The 21,651-nt window shown below is 43.1% G+C and overlaps 1 protein-coding gene across 3 annotated transcripts in view; it reads right to left on the bottom strand.

The window, feature by feature from the left end:
• crybg1a (crystallin beta-gamma domain containing 1a) overlaps positions 1-21,651 on the bottom strand; it is a 63,915-nt gene that overhangs the window by 14,681 nt on the left and 27,583 nt on the right. The window contains exons 3-12 of one of the 3 annotated variants that reach the window (XM_080414474.1): positions 15,134-16,566; positions 12,813-13,960; positions 9,645-11,258; positions 6,097-9,479; positions 4,692-4,730; positions 4,220-4,338; positions 3,706-3,883; positions 3,047-3,186; positions 2,111-2,237; positions 976-1,011 (exon numbers count right to left, since the gene is read on the bottom strand). In XM_080414474.1, coding sequence (XP_080270600.1) covers positions 976-1,011; positions 2,111-2,237; positions 3,047-3,186; positions 3,706-3,883; positions 4,220-4,338; positions 4,692-4,730; positions 6,097-9,479; positions 9,645-11,258; positions 12,813-13,960; positions 15,134-16,566 — 8,217 coding nt within the window. Of the gene's footprint in view, positions 1-975; positions 1,012-2,110; positions 2,238-3,046; positions 3,187-3,705; positions 3,884-4,219; positions 4,339-4,691; positions 4,731-6,096; positions 11,259-12,812; positions 13,961-15,133; positions 16,567-17,539; positions 17,776-21,651 lie in introns of those variants that run through there. The other 2 variants (XM_080414475.1, XM_080414473.1) reach the window with 2 other exon arrangements.

The raw sequence follows: 21,651 nt of genomic DNA, 5'->3' as shown, positions 1-21,651 counted from the left end.
CATGGTCATGGGAACACCAAAAGACACACAATGCTGTCTATTGCTGCAGTGGCTATCCATGCATGCACACTTAACGTACGTTGTGCACCGTACATTGTCTGAGTGAATGCCTTCAGGTGTTTGAGGCTGTGTGCATGTTCATAATTGTCATGGCCCTGCATGGGATGCAACCAACCACGGTCTGGTGTGTTTAGCAAAGCAAAGCAAACCAGGCCGGCTGCTGATCTCAGTGGTGTGTTTAGCAAAGCAAAGCAAACCAGGCCGGCTGCTGATCTCAGACGTGCAGAGACAGCGGCCAGTGATGCTCTGTGCCAGCTCGGTTGGCAGGCCCTATGTAGTTCCCAGCACACCAGCCAATATGCTGGCAATAACATGCTGTGATGTTTCACAACACCCTGAGGACCACAGCTAAACTGTCAGCACATTTAATCACAGTGGGTAGAGGCCCTGGCATATTCAAACAAGAATCTGTGATTCTTGTTCGACAACATTTGTTTCCAATGTGTCATTTTTGAAGTATAAGCCAGGGGTCTTCAACAGGGGGTCCGGGACCCCTAGGGGGTCCTCAGAGATACTGCAGGGGGATAGTTTACAACTTCATTTGTATTTTTTTTTACATTAACCACTTGAACCCAGGCATCCCTATTCTGGGCGGAACATTTGCGGGAAAATAGCCCATCTACAAGCTCACAGCGCGTCGTAATGCGTCGTAACGACGCGTTGTGAGCTTGTAGATCGGCTAATTTCGGTGAAGAGGTTTGGTGTAGAGGTAAAAAAGAGCAGACCAAGTACCGAGCCGAAGGTATGGTTTACAAAGTATTGAGGGTTTAAGTGGTTAATTGTCTGAAAACTCACATTTAACATGATAAGTAATATTAATAACTATAAGTAAAAGTGCATGCGTAAAAGTGCATGCGAGTGTTTCTTATGTAGATATCAGTCATGGATTGGTGTTATGATCCTTTTAAAATGTACCTTCACTTCTTTGGGACGTTCCACCCTTATTGCACCCTGTGAAGAAAAGAGAGTTGTGTTAGACCAGTGTTTATCAACCCTGGCAAACGTCCCAATTTTGGGCCGGGGCTACTGCTGAGGTGTGCCGCGCCGTTTGAAGAAGGTTTGAAAAAATATAATTTAAAAACAATAATAATAATCAGGCATGCAAACAGCCCCGAGGTGAAAAGGGTGACAACATGCTGTTTTTTTCGGGTCAGGTGTCACACTATTGCCCTATTTGGATTCAAAACGGCTAGTGGAAGCTGAAAAGCTACAAGTTTGCATGTCTGAATAATGCAAATTAACAGAAATATTTGTTTGAAATTAGTGTATCGGCACACCCCTAGTGTGTGTGTATATATATATACCGTATATATATATATAATTATATATATATATATACCGTATATCTAGGTGTGCCCTGGGATCTTTTGGCTATGCCAGGTGTGCCTTGGCACAAAAAAAGGTTGATAAACACTGTGTTAGACAATGCAAAACCAGTTTTACCTTCAAATAAAGCGTAACAATTATACACTTTTTCATAGTCACACTGACAAATGCAGTCTGATAGTGTTTAACCCATTCAATCTGGGAAAGCATCTGTGTCATTTTAAGATTTATTTGGCTAATTTTTTTAAATCGTGAAAATGTGTGCAAATCTTTTAATGCATATATATATTTTTTTAAAGTGAACATTTGTAACTCAAATCTTTGCTTCTGGGGGGTCCCTGGACCAACATATTTTGAAATGGGGGTCGGCGGACAAATACATATAATTTTGGGTGGTCCTTGACATGAAAAAGTTTGAGAACCACTGATATAGAAATATAAGTTTTTCAGAAACCTGTTAGGATTTAGACGACATTTGTAGAATCCCCAGAAGCAAAAGAGTTACAAATGTTCACTTTAAAAAAATATATATATTCAAACTAAAGATTTGCAAAACAAATCACGATTGCTCAAAAACTAATTGCAGATCTACAAGTTCATGTTCTATGAGCTTGTATATCTGCCATTTTTGAATAGCCAAAGAAAAAAAAAATGCACACAGATGCGTTCCCGGTCTTAATGGGTTAAAGTAAGTCTGTAACATCTGGGTCAAAGGTTAAAATACCATTCGCAGAGGTCTGAGAGAGCCAATGATTGGCTGAGGGAAGCCCCAGGACTCTGGACAGGGGTACTCTCCCTTCTCCAACACCACTTCAAGACCCGCAAACCCTGGATCACTGTACACCAGCCAGCTACAGATGCAGGGAGAGAGAGAGAGATAAAGATTCATTTTCACATCGTAAAAAAACACACACAATTGTTTGTATGTCATACAAACAATTCAATGTCCAAGAATATGACACTGGATTATCCCCGGATCATAAATGAAAAATATCACTGCTGTCGGGCAGAAATCTCATATCTCCATATTTTAACTTTTGGTGTTTTTTTTCGTAAATGAATGTCATAATTGATCATACTACAGCGTCACACGAAAGTATCAAAAGTAGCAGAGCTGCAAGCTCAAAACGCGACGCGAAACACGGCGCGAAGCGACATCTTTTGAGCTTGTCGATCTGCTACTTTTGCTATTTTGGAATTTGGATCCTGAAAAGTAATAGTTTTGGTTTTTGGACACGTGAGGTTTCCACCCGACAGAGAAGATATAATGCCCATTGCAAATTATTTGAAAAATATTATTTTCACTCCCTACACTACACTATCAGTTGACCATGAATTGAGCATGAACACATAGTGATACGGTAGGTGTCTTTCTGTCTGGCAAGCACTAGCATTTCATCATACATTCCATCATGTAGCAGAAAAAACACGACACAAAATGTATGTTGAGAAGTCTAATGAGTCTAATGAAAATAACCATCTTTAGTCGGGCTGCCAACTGCAATGAGGAAAAAAAAGGCTAATGCAAGACTTACAAGACCACCAGATCATCCTGGCAAGGTAATTCACCATTAGTGGCTACTACTGTTTAAATAAAGCCACATCTGATAACTTTGAAAATCCTTCTTTTGGTTTAAGATGAAGTGGTTGCATGACTTACACGCCAGATTGGACTTTGATGGAGCCAGTGTTCTGTGGTATATTATAGGATCCGATCTCTATCGTGTCGTTCCAGTACGATGACAACCTGCCTCTCCCATTCACCTCAGCGAACAGGTCAATATGTGGCGCACTGTAGTCCTGTGTCACATCAAATAAACAATATTAATTACATAAACAAAAAAACAACAATAAATCGCTGGCACTGGTGAGTACATTATGATATCAAACTCTGGCATGGAATGTGTTAATGTGCAACATTGTTTTCTCACTCAACAGTATACTGTAACAAACCAACATACAGTATAAGTGTATACAGGGTATCTGCACATTTCTAAAGTTACAATTTAATGACTTTTAAGACCTTTTTCATAACAAATTGGCCAAATTGTCAAATATTACGTAAGAAAGAGGCAAACGTTGTGAAAATAGCCGATCTACAAGCTCACAACGCCTCACACTGCGAGGCGTTGTGAGCTTGCAGTTCGGCTATTTTCACAATATTTATCTGTGGAACCAAGTCAAACTAAATGTAATGCCTACAATTCTAAGTGGGTCCCCAGTTCAAATATGATTATTTTGGGGGGGTCGCGGCCTGAAAAGGTTGTGCACCCTACATATACATTATTATGACAGAGGACATATTTGTCTGTAACTTACCCTAACTGCCAAGCGAATAGATCCAATGACCATAGGTGCCGTTGAGATGGTCTGACCCATCTGGTCTATTGTGGTGGGGGTTCCCTCCTCTGCCCACATGTTGACTATGTGATCCTGAGCACCCTCCTCGAGAGCAATGGCACGTCCCTGGAACCCAGGCTTTTCATACAGGAGCCAGCTATTGAAGAGAGCGAGAGAATGACGTCATATATTTTATGTTATTAGTTATTTGAATTAGAATTACATGGGGATATATTATGATAGCAAATATGCATAGCAAAGCCAGGGTGAGTCTGGTCTAGGACAGCAAACACTGTGATACATCACAGCAAGATAATATACTTGGGTTCATTAGTTAATGTCAACCTATGTACAAATCCCATCAACAACATTCTCTCATTGTACCATTCAGTCCCTTTTCCTCTTTATTAAAAAAAGAAACAATGTCAATATCTACTGCTGGAAATCATATAACATCAACGAAAAGACAAATAGAATTTAGATTGTGTCCCACCATCCTCTGATGACCCTGGCTGAGATGACCGGGGACAGCGTCATCGTGGTGGCGTCCTCCACATCGCGGTAGATCTCGTGGGCGTCCCCTCCAAAGCGAGCAAACTGGTGCATGACAATCTGAACCAGGAAGTAGAGGTTTCAGCACCACATCAAGCAAGCAGTATATTTTATCAAAACATTTGTATGAGTATATCGTCTCTGTCGGGTGGAAACCTCATTATGTCCAAAACTGTTACTTTTCAGGATTCAAATAAAAAAAATGCAAAAGTAGCAGAACTACAAGCTCAAAAAGCGTCGCTTCTCGCCGCGTTTCGAGCTTGTGGATCTGCTACTTTTGATGCTTTTGTGTGACGCTGTAGTATGATCAAGTAGGGCGTTAATTTACGAAAAAACACAAAAGGGTAGAACATGGAGATAGGAGGTTTCTGCCCGACAGCAACGACTATGTTAAAGATGGTATAGTATCATACCTTTCCAGGCCTTTTGTGGAATCCTCTTATTTCACGCGTCTGTGGAGAAACCAGAAACATTTTGAATATTGTAAAAGGTGTACTCTCCCCAATGTTTAGACATGACCCAGGCCTATACCAGGCAACAGCTGGTGACCACCTGTGGGTGGGGAAGCAGCACAGCGACTGCCACAGCCAATGGCCTGCATGCGGCTCCCCCGCACCGAGGAGCCACACGAACGTGACCAGCTGCCGAGCTTCCTCCCAGCCTGTCCAAGCAGCCCCTCCAGTAGTCCAAGCCCAGAGCCACCTCCACCAGCCAGGTTGAGGGGGGAGGGGGATATTGGCTGGTCACTCTGGGGTGGTGTGTGGGACAACTGTGTGTGTGTGGGGGGGTGTCAGAGTCTGTTTTTGGGCGGTGAAACCGCCCCTATAAGTGAGGTTTGGAAATTTGTACAATTATCTTGGGCAGTGAAACCGCCCCTATAAGTGAGGTTTGGAAATTTGTACAATTATCCTGCGCTGTGATTGGCCAATCACAATCTATTCAGGACTGTGATTGGCCAGTGTCACATGACACATGTGCATAGCCCTATATAAGAAACCATAACTTTAAAAAAAAACATAGATTTGTTTTTTTAAAGTTATGGTTTCGTCCATCATAAAGAGTGTTTCAATAAATGTATTTATCTTTTGTACATGATTGGTTGACTCCATTCAGTATTGTGATTAGCTAGCAAGACACCGCCCACTTCACACAGGGTGTGATTTTTTTATTTTATTTTAATTTTAAGTTTTTGGTTTCGCTTGGTGGGAGGGGAGGGTAAGCAGTATGTGGCTACTTGGAAAACAACTTTGAACTCGAGACCTTGTCTGTTGTCTGTCACGCATAGGTTTTAAATATTTGCATGTGGATGGCTGCATCTGGTCATGAGTGCTGACACAGAGTGAGATCATGTTGGCAACGTCTATTAAGCTGACAGTACGTCTATTAAGCTGACAGCATAGTATAGGCAGTGTGCTTGCCTGCCCCTACTTGCATCAAGTTAGTTCCGATCTTATGAATGTGGCAGCAGAAAATATTAAGCACATCTCCATGGAGATGACAAGAGGATATCAGCCCTTTGAACAGGAAAACTTTGACTGTTGTTGCCCAATGCCTTGTGGGTCCAACCTCATTCTGTTCAATGCATGAATCATTCTTTTGTGAGCGTTGCAATGAATGAATAAGAGAGGCCAGTGCTGACAGGTGAGCACAATGTGTTTGCTCTCATTTTCTTGTTCTCTTGAACATAACCACACACACACAGGGGTCTGCAGAACGTCACTAGATTCTACAACTAATTCTACAAATGAACAAACAACAAATTAGTTGTGAAAACCAAAACGGAAAACATGAAAACCAAAAGGGAATTAAAATCCTTACCTTAGGTTTAGAGTTGTATCGTCCATTTTGAGCGGCCGCCTGGACAGAGCTGTTGAATGGGGGCGGTCCCGCAGAGCCCTTTAACCCTTCAACTTTAGGTCCCGTGGTCAGGCCGGCGTCCATCATGGCACTCCCCTCTGGGCTCCCTTGACTGCGAGAGGTCTGAGTGGAACCGTTGTCCTTCTTGAGGTACTTCTCTAAATGATCGGGCAGCTTTATCTCTGAGAATGAGGGGAGAGGAGGAGCAGCAGGGGAGGGACTCACTGCTGTGTCACCAGCTGCTGGAGCTTTTCCCACGCCCACATGTGGGCCCGGGCCGCTGCCTTTTGTTCCCGCCTCACCTGTCACCATGCCAGTTATAGGTGAGAGAACTACTCCCTGACTCTCGGGGGAGGCGAGGTCCTGTCTCTGGCTAGATGGAGGCGTGCTTTTGGAGCCGGGGGGACTTTCCTCTTTGGTCTTCCTGGAAGACCTCGGGGAGCTCATCAGGCTGGACAGGATGGACATTCGTTCTAATCGCGACTTGGGCTTGCCAGGCTCCTCTACGGGCTTCTGCTCCTTGTCCTTTCCTGCTGCCTCGTCTCCGACTGAGTTGATTCCCTCCACCTCGTCAAAAAAATGCGTCTTGTCTTTGGTCGGAGAGTAGATGGATTTGTAAAGGAGACTTTCTTCTACGCGTTTGACGATACCATTTCCTTCCCTGTCAGCGGCCTGTTGCTTTAGCAACATCGCGGGTGAAGTGGGTCTTTGGCCATTGTTCCTTTTCTTTAAACCAAAACTGAATTCCGCTAGGTCAAATGCCTTCTCAAAATGGTCCTCCTTGATGGCAGGCATGGCGAAAGGCGGAGACGGGGGCTTCTTGAGAGTGCGCTTCTTTCGAGGTTCGCAGAAGGGCATGCCGCCCGCTTTGATGCTCCTGATGAAACCGTCATTGTCATCTGCCTCTAGACTTTCATCATCACTCATTGTGACATCTGGTCTTCTTTTGCTCTCCTTCTTCTGATCGCGTTTTGGACGTTGGTCGATGTCCAGCCAGTTGGACGGAGACTTCTCGATGTCTAGCCAGCTGGGTGGAGACTTCTGCTCCAGCTTAAGATTTTGGAATGGAGATGGAAACATTTGGTTAAAGAGCAGCATGTTTTCGTCATGGGTTTTGGTGACTGTCAAAGTCTGTGCCTCTTTGAGGCCGCTTTGCTTAACAATGGCCTCCTCTTTCGTTCTCTCCACCGTCTGAGCTCCAGTGTTCAAGGCTTTTGGTTTTTGCGTTGCATCCGTTTTATATTTTGATACTACATCGGCTGCATTTTCCTGTTTTGCTCCTATGTGTTTTAACTCGTCTTCATTGGTGGAAACTGCTTTTTGTTCCTGTTTTGGCTTCTGTCTAGTGTCCATCTTCTGTTCCTCCATCTGTGGATCATCTGTACTTTCTTTGATGGCTTCCTTGCATTCCTGTTTTATATCAATCATAGTGATTGAATTTTCTGCGGGTTCTGTCTCTTTCCTCTCCTCCTCTGAAGTTTTCTCTGGTTCTTGTTCTGACTCACTCTTTTGACACGTGGCCTCGGTTGCATCCACTTTGTATTTTGAAACGACATCGGAGGCATCTTTCTGTTTTGCACCTTTGTCTTTTACCTCCTCGTCATTTGTGGAGGGTGCTTTTCGTTCCGGTTCAGTATCTGTCTTTGACATCTTCATCATCATCTGCTGATCCTCTGTCTTTTTCTTGGTACATTCACTCTCTGCATCTTCTTTGGTGGTGTTAATTATAGTGACTGTAGTTTCAGTGACAACACTTGATTCCTCTGCTCGGTCTGTTTCTTTGATCGTCACCTTCAGAGCGGTTGTGTCGAGTCTCTCTTTTGGTTGTTCAGTGTTCTGCATTGAGTCTTTGGTTGACCCAGTTACATCCGATTTATATTTTGAAACAACATCAGATGCATTTTTCTGCTTTGCATCTTCGTCCTTTCTGCATGACACGCATAACTCCTCATAATTTATGGAAGGTGCGTTTGGTTCCCCTTCAGTATCTGTCTTTGACATCATCTGCTGATCCTCCATCTTTTTCTTGTTATATTCACTCTCTGCATCTTCTGTGGTTTTAATAGGTTTTTCTGCTCTGCCTGTTTCATTCCTTGTCACCTTTGGAATCATTGTGCTGAGTGTCTCTTGTGGTTGCTCTGTGTTCTGCATTGAGTCTTTGGCCTCTGCTGATGGATCAGTTTGTTTCTCTGACTTTGTCACCTTCTCACCTTGAACTTTCATGGGTTTGGGCTCGAGGTCCTGTTTGATATTAAGTTGAGACTCTGTTTTCTCCATTGATGTCTCATTGACCAAACACTTTGTTGATGACTTGTGTGTTTTCGCCTCCTCTTCGGTGGTCTCGCCCTTCTGAGCTTCAGTGATTATGGCTGTTGGTTCTTGTGTTGAGTCCAAGTGGACAAACTTGCTCTCTATTAACACTGCACTGTTGTCCTGTTTTGTGCCTCTACCATTCATTCTCTCCTCTTTTAATATTGGTTTTGGCTTCTGTCTAGTGTCCATCTTCTGTTCCTCCATCTGTGGATCATCTGTACTTTCTTTGATGGCTTCCTTGCATTCCTGTTTTATATCAATCACAGCGATTGAATTTTCTGCGGGTTCTGTCTCTTTCCTCTCCTCCTCTGAAGTTTTCTCTGGTTCTTGTTCTGACTCACTCTTTTGACACGTGGCCTCGGTTGCATCCACTTTGTATTTTGAAACGACATCGGATGCATCTTTCTGTTTTGCACCTTTGTCTTTTACCTCCTCGTCATTTGTGGAGGGTGCTTTTCGTTCCGGTTCAGTATCTGTCTTTGACATCTTCATCATCATCTGCTGATCCTCTGTCTTTTTCTTGGTACATTCACTCTCTGCATCTTCTTTGGTGGTGTTAATTATAGTGACTGTAGTTTCAGTGACAACACTTGATTCCTCTGCTCGGTCTGTTTCTTTGATCGTCACCTTTGGAGCGGTTGTGTCGAGTCTCTCTTTTGGTTGTTCAGTGTTCTGCATTGAGTCTTTGGTTGACCCAGTTACATCCGATTTATATTTTGAAACAACATCAGATGCATTTTTCTGCTTTGCATCTTTGTCCTTTAACTCCTCATCATTTATGGAAGGTGCGTTTGGTTCCCCTTCAGTATCTGTCTTTGACATCATCTGCTGATCCTCCATCTTTTTCTTGTTATATTCACTCTCTGCATCTTCTGTGGTTTTAATAGATTTTTCTGCTCTGCCTGTTTCATTCCTTGTCACCTTTGGAATCATTGTGCTGAGTGTCTCTTGTGGTTGCTCTGTGTTCTGCATTGAGTCTTTGGCCTCTGCTGAAGGATCAGTTTGTTTCTCTGACTTTGTCACCTTCTCACCTTGAACTTTCATGGGTTTGGGCTCAATATCTTGTTTGGTAAGTTGATCCTCTGTCTTTTTCTTGTTATATCCCCTCTCTGCATCATCTTCTGTGGTTTTAATTGTAGTCACTGTACTTTCAGAGACAACACTTGATTTTTCTATCTTTTTTGTCACCTTCTCACCTTGATCTGTCATAAGTTTGGGCTCGAGGTCCTGTTTGATATTAAGTTGAGACTCTGTTTTCTCCATTGATGTCTCATTGACCAAACACACTGTTGATGACTGTGTTTTAGCCTCCTCTTTGGTACTCTCCCCCTTCTGAGCTTCAGTGTTTATGGCTGTTGGTTCTTGTGTTGAGTCCAATTGTACAACGTTGCTCTCCATTAACACTGCGTTGTTGTCCTGTTTTGTGTCTTTGCCATTACGTTCCTCATCTGTTGTAATGGTTGGTTTTGGCTTCTGTCTAGTGTCCATCTTCTGTTCCTTCATCTGTGGATCCTCTGTACTTTCTTTGATGACTCCCTTGCATTCCTGTTTTGTATCATTCTTAGCAACTGAATATTCTGTGACAACGACACCATTTTCTGCTGGTGTCTCTTTCCTCTCCCCATCTAAAGCTGCTGTGTGCACTTTCACTGGTTTTTGTTCTGACTCAGTCTCTGGGCATTTGGTGTCTGATGGATCACAATGTTTCTGCGGTTTTATAACCCCTTTCCTCTCTCCATCTTTAACACTTATGGCCCCGAGGTCCTGCATGGTGCTTGTGGTGGGATCACTGTTTTCTACTGATGTTTCGTCCAGCCTTTGGTTTTGCTTTGTGTCTTTCTCTAGTCTTTGAAATTCTCCTGCCAAATCCTGTTCAAGTGAAAGAGGCTCTTTGTCTGTCTCAACATTCTCAGCACATTTAAGAACAATCGCAGCCTCTGTCTGCACATCCAATACTTTTGCTGGTTTCCTGTGAATCTCTTCCTCTGCTCTCCTCTGAATCTCACCCTTTTTAGAAGTGCCCAGGTCTACATTTGATGTGAGCTCAGTTGTTGCTGTGAGGGAATCGTCATTGGGACCAATGCTTTTCTGATTAGATAGGATCTTGACATCACAGGGGCTGTCAGGTTTACTTGCTGTATCCGTTACCTCCTCAGGGGTATGCATTATGACCAGGTCTACCGGGCGTGGCTCAATAAAGCTTGTTGCCAAGATTAAACCAGTGTTTAAGTTACTTAGCTCCTGCGGTAACTCTGGCATGGCTTTTTTTACTGTATGTATTTCTTCAGTTGTGCTACTGGTGATGTCCTTCACTAGTCCATTTGTGTCTGTAAGTGACGTTGTGTTTGTCTTGACTTCACTGCTACCAGACTTTATGGATTTTGTTTGTGTTTCTTCCACCGAGGAACCATCCACAAGTACGTAGTACTTGTTGATCAATGATGCTGTGTCACTAGTTGTCACTGCACTGGAGATCTGATCAGTCGCCTCAAGCAGAGATTCCTGTTTTGTCGTCGGTGTGGTTGTGGAATTCCTTGTACTGGACTCAGTTTTTCTGAGTGTCCCTTTAGTCGGGCTAGGCTGACGTCGCATGGGAAGTTTGCTCACTGGAGATGAGCTGTCACTTGGATCCTTCGCTGGGCCTTTTGAGGTGTGTTTATTGGTGGTGGATGGGGCGTCCCGCTGCTTCTTGAAACTCAGTGAGGCGGGTTGCTCTGCTTTGGTGGAAGGCGGAGAGAGACAGGTGGATGTGCCCGTCTCCTCGTGGCTGCTGCTTCTTTTGGAGAGCTGTTCGGGCAGCACCTTATTTCCTGTTGGCAAAGGACAGCCAAGGACAGCTTCAATATCACAGAAATGATTTCAGATTAACATTGCGTTCAATAAATGCACTGGTTCTCAATGTGAGGTCCCCCAGGGGTGCTTGGGGGGGGGGGGGGTTGAGGGGATCTCCAGCTACGTAAAATATTGATATTTAGGAACCAAATGGACCCTTACAGGATTGTAACTCTCAGAGTGTGCAAATGGAACCAAATGGACCCTTATGTTAGGTTCCATTTGCACACTCTGAAAGTTAAACTACCAAGGCTGATTTTACAGTGTAGACTGGGGTCCCAGAGATTTAAAAATAAATATATAAAATGGGGGTCTGTGGCCTAATGCTTATCAAACAGGTGGACCTTGAAATGAATAAAAGGTGAGAATCACTGCAATAACTTACAGCTAACCCTAACCCAATGAATGAGCTGCCGTCGTAGAACAGTCATGTAATATTGTTTTATACTTCTATCCATTGAATTACGCCAAAATCAACCAACTCCCAAAGATAAAGATGACAGAATGGAAACTCTACAGTGGGACATAAGAACCAAGAGCTGCTCTGCTGACAATAAAGCAAGGGCCGACTCAAGTGTCTGTTTTCATTTAACTCCCAGTTGAGCTTTGTGTAACACACACCTGCGTGAAACCTAAAACAAAACTAGGGGGTGTGCCTGTTGGCTCATCCAGTTAGCAGTGCAAAGACCATATCGTTCGTTGCTGTCGGGCAGAAACCTGGTTTGAACCCGGATTGAGTAAACTCATTCAATCCGGGAACGCATCTGTGTCTTTTTAGATTTCTTAGGCTATTCAAAAATAGCAGATATACAAGCTTGTATATCTGCTATTTTTTTCAAAATGTGTGCACATCTTTGAATATTTTTTAAGCTAAAATTTGTAAAATATGTTGTTCCAGGGACCCCCAGAAGCAAAGATTTGAGTTACAAATGTTCACTTTAAAATATATGTATATATATTCAAAGATTTGCACACATTTTCATGATTTAAAAAAAAATAGCAGATCTACAAGCTCATAGCGCAGCGCTATGAGCTTGTAGATCTGCTAATTTTGAATAGCCAAAGAAATCTGAAATGACAGAGATGCATTCCGGGATTGAATGGGTTAATGCACTACAGTGTCATGCAAAAGATAGCAAAAATATCCTGCTATAGAGTGTTAATAGTAACAAGGGTGTCCCTGTTTAGTGAACAGAAAATACGTTTTCAGGACAGGATACCAATTTCGTCCATTCAGGAGGGAGAACTCATACTGGATACAGGATAAATAAGTTAAATTGGAAGTGATGAAACAAAACAATGAGCAGATCAAATTGGAACCGAAACATTATAAAATCGAAGCTGATAAATGGGCTCTCTCTCCCAATGGGATGACATTGGTGTCCCACCTGAGGGTGTATTTTCCATTTACTAAAGAGCTGGAGAGACAGGGCAATGATTAATATCAGAATATAGCACTTGATCTTTTTAAAATAAAAACGTTTTTGTTTTAACCAAAATATATCACTTATAGGATAACTACGCTCTCTTACCTTTATCTGGGCTTTCAGGGCCAGAAGACGGTATTTCATTAGCAGGCCTCTCCTCAGGACTGGCAACGTTCTGCTGCTCTGTGCTGGTTATCACTGATGGCATACTGGCAGGGCTGGCTTCTGCCACGGTAGCTTTGTTGCTTTTACTGTCTGTGCCGCTATGTTGAGTTTTTACACTGTCCTTTCTGGTAGGAGATGAAGCAGATGTTTTGGGTAACCGGCTCTTTGGTATCAAGGACACATTGCTCTCTAAATGTCCCTGTTTTTTGACCTCCTGATTGTCTTTGTCAGTCAGATTAACACTTTTGTCCCCGTGGCTTTTCTCCAGTCCATTAATGAGCTTCACAGAGCTATTATCCTCACCCGTTTTCCCTTTGGTGGTCTTCGACACCGTCCTCGATGACGCTTTGGTGGTGGAGATTTCCCTCGACGCTGGTTTCCCCCCCTGACCTTCCTCAAAACTAGGCTTCTTAACAACTTTGACCGGAGAAGCTGTCTGTTTCAATAACACCTCTTTGGGTTTGATTTGCTTCTGAGCTTTGGAGCTGACGACTGTCCCAGACACATCAGCCACTGAGGATTTATCCGTTGTCACTTGTGACTTCAATAGAGCATCCGATGTCGACTTTTGAGGGATTCTAGACCTTGGGCTGGTGATGCCTGAAGGTCCAACGGCGGTTGCCGCAACAGCCTGGTCTTTTGAAGAAGGTGACACGTCGTTCGTTTTCTCTACGTTACGTTCCCGCCGGGGTGAAGAATCACCGGAAGTGACCACTTTCGCGCCGTCTTCAGATCCCTTCCCTTTTGCCGTGACATTTTTGCCCTTGTTTCCAGTCACAGAAAGAATCTTCACACCCCCTGCTGTGGCTGGCCCACTCTCTGCTCCTACTTTGACCCTCTGCGCAGGAACCGTGGGTTGGACTGTCCTCTGACCTCTCGACCCTGATCCACCGGCTTGTGGCTTTGGTGTGTGACCGGGCATGTTTGAGCTTGAAGAGGTGTCATCAAGGGCAGACGCCTCCACGTCTGTCTTTGGTGAAAGTTCTGCAACTAAAGCCACATGAACGTCTGCGTCGGGCTCTGTCGTTCTGATCGTCTCATGGCTTGCTTCCTTGAGCTCTGTGTTGACGCAGTCGACACTTGGTGGTCTGAGGGGAGACGGAGAGACAGAGGCAGGGAAGAAAAGTAATTAACTTTGAGGACAAGATGGTATGACTATAATGTATTATGTGCGCACACTTATAATAACACATAACACTCCTTATTATAATCTCTAACCACATCAACCACCTTTCAGTAGTGCATACCTTCAGTAGTGCATACTTAAAGTAAGAATGGCCTGAACAAGACAAATCAGCAGGTACTGTAATAATAAATGAAGAAAACCAATTTAAACATTGAACATGAAGTGTTCAAAACAATGTTCAAAGAGGACAAGTAAACTCAAGATCATTCTCAAGATTAGTGTCAAGGACAGCACCTTAAAATGTTTGACCAAAGTGATTTATATAACTTCAATAACTGTTCAAGCTGGCCAAGCTATGCAGGCCATTGCCCTGTGGTAGTTCATGGGCTGTAAATCACTCATACTGTATTCTGTGAAATTCCAAGCATTTCTCAGGTGACTCCATGGTCTAGGGTTATCTCAAACCATTCCAATACAAAAGCGTACAGCAGAAATTAAGTGTAGCTGGCAAAAGGCTTATTTACTGTATTAAACATAATTATATTGTATTCATAGAATTATGAATGCACCATGCCTTATCCACTATTAGTATTCATAGGTCAAGGTACAGTATAATGACTCACTAATTTACACATCAAAAAGATTAAAAAGGTAAATACAGCATAAATGCTATTGAAATTATACATTGTAGCAGTTAGCCTACTTAATAATTGTCTTTAATAATGCAATAAATCCCCTCAAGGAATGTTAAGTCTAACCTATGGTGCAAACAGAAGTCATTGTTACTGTAAAATTAAACGTACAGTATATGAATATTTCAATAACACCGTGCCATTTCAGATGAACAAAGCACTGCTCGCATTGTTCTGCTATAATACAAAAGGGCATGGGAACGCAGAGCTCAGGTTGCACTCAACCCGTCTCTCTCGTCTCTCTTGCTCTCTTGCTCTCTCTCTCTCTCTCTCTCTCTCTCTCTCTCTCTCTCTCTCTCTCTCTCTCTCTCTCTCTCTCTCTCTCTCTCTCTCTCTCTCTCTCTCTCTCTCTCTCTCTCTCTCTCTCTCTCACACTCACTCTCTCCCTCAGGATAAAAGTCATTATTACAAAATAACCACAGAGAGGGAATAATGGTACTCACGGTTTCACTTCTGTCGTCGGCGAACCCTTTGAAGTTGACCCTGTTCCGTCCTCGACTTGCTGCTGACCACTTCCTGCCTCGCCGTCCCCGTCCACAAACACCCTTTTGGCAAAGACCTTCTCTGTTTGAGAAAGTTTTACACTCCTGCGCGCTGAACCTGTTCCTTCGGTGCCGAGGTCGTCCTGCAGCTCTCCCTCCTTTGAGGCCGTGCCAAGACCGGACTCTGCTGACGGGACAAAGTTTGTTTGGAACTCCCCCGAGGTCGCTGCCGTGGAGACGCCTGCCTCCCAGTCACTGAACACCGGTATCTCAGAGGGGGTATCTGGGCCGTCCGCAGCACCCTGCGTAACTGAGTCCTCCTCAGGAATCACTGTGACAGGCACGGCCAGCACAGGAGGCGAGCCCGGTGTCAAGCCCTCCTCCCTCTCTTTCACTCTATTCCTGGCTTCCTCTCCCTCCCTCTCCCCCTCCTCCTCCTCTCCCAGGTGTGTTTCCACCCTTATGGCTATGTGGAGTTTGACGGGAGAGGTGCTGCTGGGCTCTTCCTCTCCCCGAGCTGAAGGGCTCCGCACGATGGCTGCACTTCCACCACAGGGCTGTGTGGTTCTGGAATGTCTCTGCACAGTGTCCTCATATTCCGGTGGAGGCCGGTTAGGAATAGGAACCGAGTCGGACGAGGGACGAGAACGGGAGCCTAGAGTGACTCCTGCGTGTGCAGTGCGATTTTCACCGACCCTGAATTTCAAAGAGGTCTTTTTGGACTCACAGCGTATGGAGGTGAGGTTGGGTGACTTTGGGGCGTCAGATGTTGTGGGTTTGGGGATTTCAAGCGACCGCGGGGCGACCCGGTCCACCGAAGCCTCCTGGTCCTCCGAGGCGCCATCCCCGGATCCCTCCTCTCCACTCACCGGGATAGCCTCTCGCAGAGCGACCCCCTGCAGCCTCCTGCTCACCTCCTCCACCACGGCGTCCGCAAAGCCCAGCTTTGAGCTCGCGTCGGATTTCGGCAACGAGGAGGGCAGAAGATCGAGCTGGGTGGGAGTCACATTCCCAGAATTCTCGGCTGTGCGTATTGTGCACATGTGCAACTCCCTCACACTGCCCCGACCGCTGCTGTCGCTGTCTGCAAACGGGAGCTCTCCCTCCTCTGCCAACAGAGAGGCCATGCTTGAAGAGCTGAGGCCGTTGCTGCCGCCATGCCACGCCGCGTCCGTCTGGGGTCGCTCGTTTGGCCCAGGTACCTCGTTCTCTCTTCGGGTGGGAGTAGGGGTCTTCAGCCCGTCTTCCTCTGAGGGCTGGGAGGCCGGGCCGCTGCCGTCTGACTGGGATGCATCGTGAGCGGGATCCGAGTTCTGCTTGCTCTGGCTCCGCTTACTCTTGGACTTGAAGAAGCTGCTGAATCGCTCAAACACTCCTCTCTTCTCATCAAAGCTCTGCGAAAAGGGAAGATGAGAGAGAGAGAAAGAGAGAAAAGACAGAGAGAGAGAGAGAGAGAGAGAGAGAGAGAGAGAGAAAAGAGAGAGAGAAAAGAGAGAGAGGGATAGACAGTTAAATATTTAGGTGGGGAACGTGTTGTTTTTGGCTCTGCTCACAAAGAAGATCGGAACGTGGATGCTGTAAGCTGTGCTATTTAACAATAACATTTATTTTGAGCACGATGTCACTGTAGAGATCAACTCCTTTTCACAAACAAGATTCCTCAAATTGTTAAGTCTTTACATGGAGTTAAACACACCTCAAGCAGACTCTCCAGTACAAAAACAACCCTTGAGGAGAATGATCAGACAGGAGCACCAATTGGTGTCTAGGGGGGATATAACATTTCACTGATACCCAGCTCAAGAGTCAAACTACCACCTGTAGGCATTCAGTCACATCAACAGAACAAAATAAAGACCATTAGGAACGATATTTGTCTAAGGAATTTGTCTAGTCCTTTAGGAATGTGTTCTGAAGTGACCTGCCTGGTTAAATAATGGTTAAAAAACGAAGAAAAAAAAGGAACAGCAGAAAATTCCAAATGCCGGTATTTACTGTATGCTCTATGCTGGCATGGCAAGTTGAGGTTTTGTATTTACAAATCAATCTAACTATTATAAACAAGGACATTTAGCTACATAAATTGTGGTTAAATGTCACCCCTCTATGCCACATGATACTAAATTTTTTAGCATATGTCACCTGGTGGTATCAGTCACATAGGTCTCGAGATGTTAGAGAGGCTTACAATTACAAACAGTGGACACAGCCAGCCAACACTGCCTCTCTTAACACAAAGGTGGAAAAACACATTGTTTGCATGTTAGAATTTCCATACACTCCTGTCTTTCTGTTCTCACAATGTACCAAACACAAGTTTGAAGCTAATGGCACAGGACACCACGTAATAAACAAGACGCTACATACCATTTTATATATTGATGTAATTACACCTGTTGAATTACTGTGGAGTGTTATCCAAGTGCATCCGCAGACCGTGAGAATGGCAGGCGAAACAAGTTAATGGTTATCGGCTTCAGATTGCCCCTTAGACTTGGATAAACGTCATAAAGTTAAGAATGTGAAAACCCAGTGTCCAGCTTACATATTATATATATTATATTAAACAATTCATTAGAATAATAGCCGGAACCTCTCCCACATAATGACGTGTAGAAATATCTTCCGTCTACCTGTGTGTGTGTGTGAACGTGTGTGTGTGAGTGTGCAGTGCTAATGGACCTGCGGTGAACAAAGTGCCTGACTTCAGGGCATACCTCCATTTGCATCACAGCGACAGTGAGGGGAATATTGTGAAAGAGCTTCACTATGCCAAACAAACCACATGAAAGCCAGTTAAAACTCATGGGCGTGGATGAACATGCCATGCCTCACCCTTTCTCATAATGATAAATGAGAGCACGAGAGCAAGTCCAGACCATGCATTACCTACTATACTGTATGTGAAATGTGAGATGAGGATAAATAAACATCTAATTTAAATTCAGCACTATACGGGAAACCGTTTCTTATGTGTCTATTACTTGCACAAGAGACAAGAGTGTGAGGTACTCAGTATTTATTTAAAAATAAATAAATAGCACACACCCTATAAATCTATATTTTATATTGTTTTGTTTTCATAATGTTTCTATAATTTCCTCCCCTTTTTTTGTGATGTGACGAGGTGATGTATTGCCAGAACTCATTATTATTATGACTAGATTAATTGGAATGTTATTAATTTGATAACATTAATGCATACACTTTCCACTTTGTCTAATAAGCCTTTTCACCCATTCGCCTTTAGGGAAAAGTGATATTTAAGGGTGCGTTCGGAAATGGGCACCGGGTGCGCACTCGCCTATTAGTTTGTATTGGCCAGTGCGCTCAGTGCTTTATTTCCGAACGCACCCTTAGATTAAATAAGATAAGATAAGATAAACCTTTATTGATCCCAGAGGGAAAGTTCAGGTGTCATAGCAGCAACAGCAGTAGGAATGAAACACAGGAGAGATACAGGCGAGAGTAAGAGTCAAGTGCCAAACCAAGGTAGATAAGATAAGAATAAAAATAAAAGAATAAAAATACTCAATAGACATCTGCCTTGGGTCTTTGAATGACTTAGTTATCATAGGTATCTATCAATAAACGTACATCAGTGAATGCTCTTTAGTTAAAAACACCTGTACCGACTACCCAGGCTGAAAACCAGTTTTCCTGCAAACATGGATGTCTGTGCCTACAGGTCATTCTTCTGTCATGAGTTATAATATGCATGAAACCCTTGTTTCAACACTGTTCACCGCTCCCCTCGGGTTCCCAGCGGTCAGAATACGTTACTACTGAGCAAACAACAGGTGAAGACAGGTTGTGGCCAGCCCTTCCAGTTCATCAAACAACTGAACACAATAACGGCTGGCGCCCAACTCAGCGTAGTTGTGAATTTACTGCACTAGGCTAGCCCATTCGAAGCAGGCCGATTCTGGACCAGTGTTGACAGTTTTTGCGAGAGAAATACGCAACCAGGTCTATTGAAACAAGCCCAAAAGAAGCGACTATAGGCCACATGAGCACTTTAAACCTATATGCATCGGCTATTTGAAAATAACGAAAAATGAGAATTATTGGTAGTTGCAACCCGCAACTACCAATAATTTACAAGCAACTTTACAGAAAAACAAGCCCAAAGTCGCTTATTATAAGCAGACATAGCAACACTGCTTGGTTGCGCTCCGGTGGCGCACACCAAAATAGCCGATCTACATTGCTCATTGTGACACACTGTGAGCTTGTAGATCGCCTAAAATCAGGCAATAGACCCACTAAAGTGTGAACCGGATGAGTGGTTCGCAAGATATGCAAACCGCAGATAGACATGCACACATAGACACAGATATTCTGTAAATCTATAGGTAGATGATGTATCATACCTTCAAGACATTTTGATTCATTTGGACTTCCTGTTTGTGAGAACACAATTCAGATAAACTTAACAGAATAAAAATCCATACATGTGTCTCACACACTAATTATCAAACGGTGCTTCTTCTGTTTGCACTGCATACACATAATGTATTAACGGTCGCCTATTGTCCCTTTGTGCCTAAAGTCTAAGTGTTTGTTCTGTACAGTAGGCCTAGTTATTCAGCGCTGACATTTTGTTGAGTACAGGAGGAGACACGGTGCCATGTTGTTCACTTCCTAATCAGTCAGTTGTTCATTCTCTAATATCAGGTTATCAGGTATTAAAACACACACACACATACTGTACATAAACACACATAAAGTACACACGCGTACAGTAACTGAGAGACAATCAGTGGTTATTATTTAATACAATGTTAATAATTAACACACACACACACACGTACGCACCCGCACACACACACACACACACACACACACACACACACACACACACACACACACACACACACACACACACACACACACACACACACACACACACACACACACAGGTTAACAATGTTAATTTCCTGATATTTCCCATGTTGAATAAGTAAAGACCCTACAACCATCCTGTCTCTGACACTATTAATTAACTATAGAAGGACAGCTGGTTTGACACGTATGAGAAAGCACAGAGATATTTATCTCCTTTAGTTTATATTGTCTAGCCTTATTACTGTATGACATCTTATCTTAAAAGGTGAATGGCACCGAATTCCAGATCTCCACCTATTTATTTTTAAAGATTGGTTTGTATAAAATGAACTTAGGCCTAATTTCAATTGTAGCTTACTGTGTATTATTACTCATATTACTTATTGTTTAGTAGAGATATTAAGGGAGTCATGTCATGCTGTTTAATACATTTCCATCCAAGGAAGTAGTAATAAAGACACTAATGTTGCACACTAGTGCCTACCGATGGACTGACACTGCACTACAACAACAGGCAGCATTGCCTACAGAAAACACACTTAAATGAACTGACTATGGCAGATTTATGACTGTGAGAAATATTTCATGAGCTCTAGGTATCCGGCTGAAATGTTAAAGTTTAATTGAAAACATGGCTATGAATTCAGATACGGTATTTCCATTTGTCATGGAAGTAGCCAGCTAACTCAAGCCATGTTAGCAACTTTTAACACATTTATTTACCAAATACTTTAATTCGGGAGGGGAGGCATTGAGTCTGAATATCCTGCTTGGCTTTTAACACAGAGGGGAAAGACCATACACTACTGCACTTTCACATGGAATAGTTTTCAGTGATATTATGGATTTCAATTCTGAAGAGCCAATTATTCAGTATTAGTATTATTTACAGAGTAATAATTATTATATGGCTATGGTAGGTATATTGAAAGGTCATTTTAGTTTAGTTTATTGTCATGGTATAGCTCTTTCTTCAACTTGAGTTGTTTTTAAATGTGCTTTATAAATAAATTGACTTAACTAGACTTGAAGTATGATAGTTATGCATAATTGTCATGGGAATTGTGAATAGTGGTGTGCTATGAATGTGTGCTTAAATTTACTCTCATGGTGAACGTGTACAATATTTCTGTTTCGGAGTGGCTACAGTACACAAGGGATCATGGCAATCTGACTCTACAAAATGGCTGTTATAATCTGTAAAATAAAATATAAAAACAAAACAAAAGCAAAACACAATTTCAGCTACTTCTGAGAAGAAAAGACGTACTTACTTGCAACTTAATTATTCCGAAATATGTTTTAAACAAAGACTATGCAACACAATTAAATACTGTCTGACAAAACCTGGAGATGATGGATACTGATAATATTAAATTACAGTAATTAATATATTGCTCATTGCATATTATAGAGATTGTGCAGGCAAAGTAATCCAAACATTATGGACCATGATCTGATTAGATTACTGAGTTTGAGTATTCAAATGTAAGAGTATCCAAGAGTAAGAGTATTCTTAGTTACTGCATATTATTATGTAATTTGGAAACCGGTATAAGAGTGCCCTTGAAAAAAGTCCCTGATTATTATGAACAAGGAAACATACTTGACGTTTAGCCTTCGCTGCAATG

The sequence above is a fragment of the Gymnoscopelus braueri genome (genome assembly GCF_963280865.1).
Source record: "Gymnoscopelus braueri genome assembly, chromosome: 19".
In the NCBI taxonomy this organism is placed as follows: Eukaryota; Metazoa; Chordata; class Actinopteri; order Myctophiformes; family Myctophidae; genus Gymnoscopelus; species Gymnoscopelus braueri.
The sequence above is the reverse complement of the archived record's forward strand: the minus strand, read 5'-3'. Positions and strand labels throughout refer to the sequence as shown.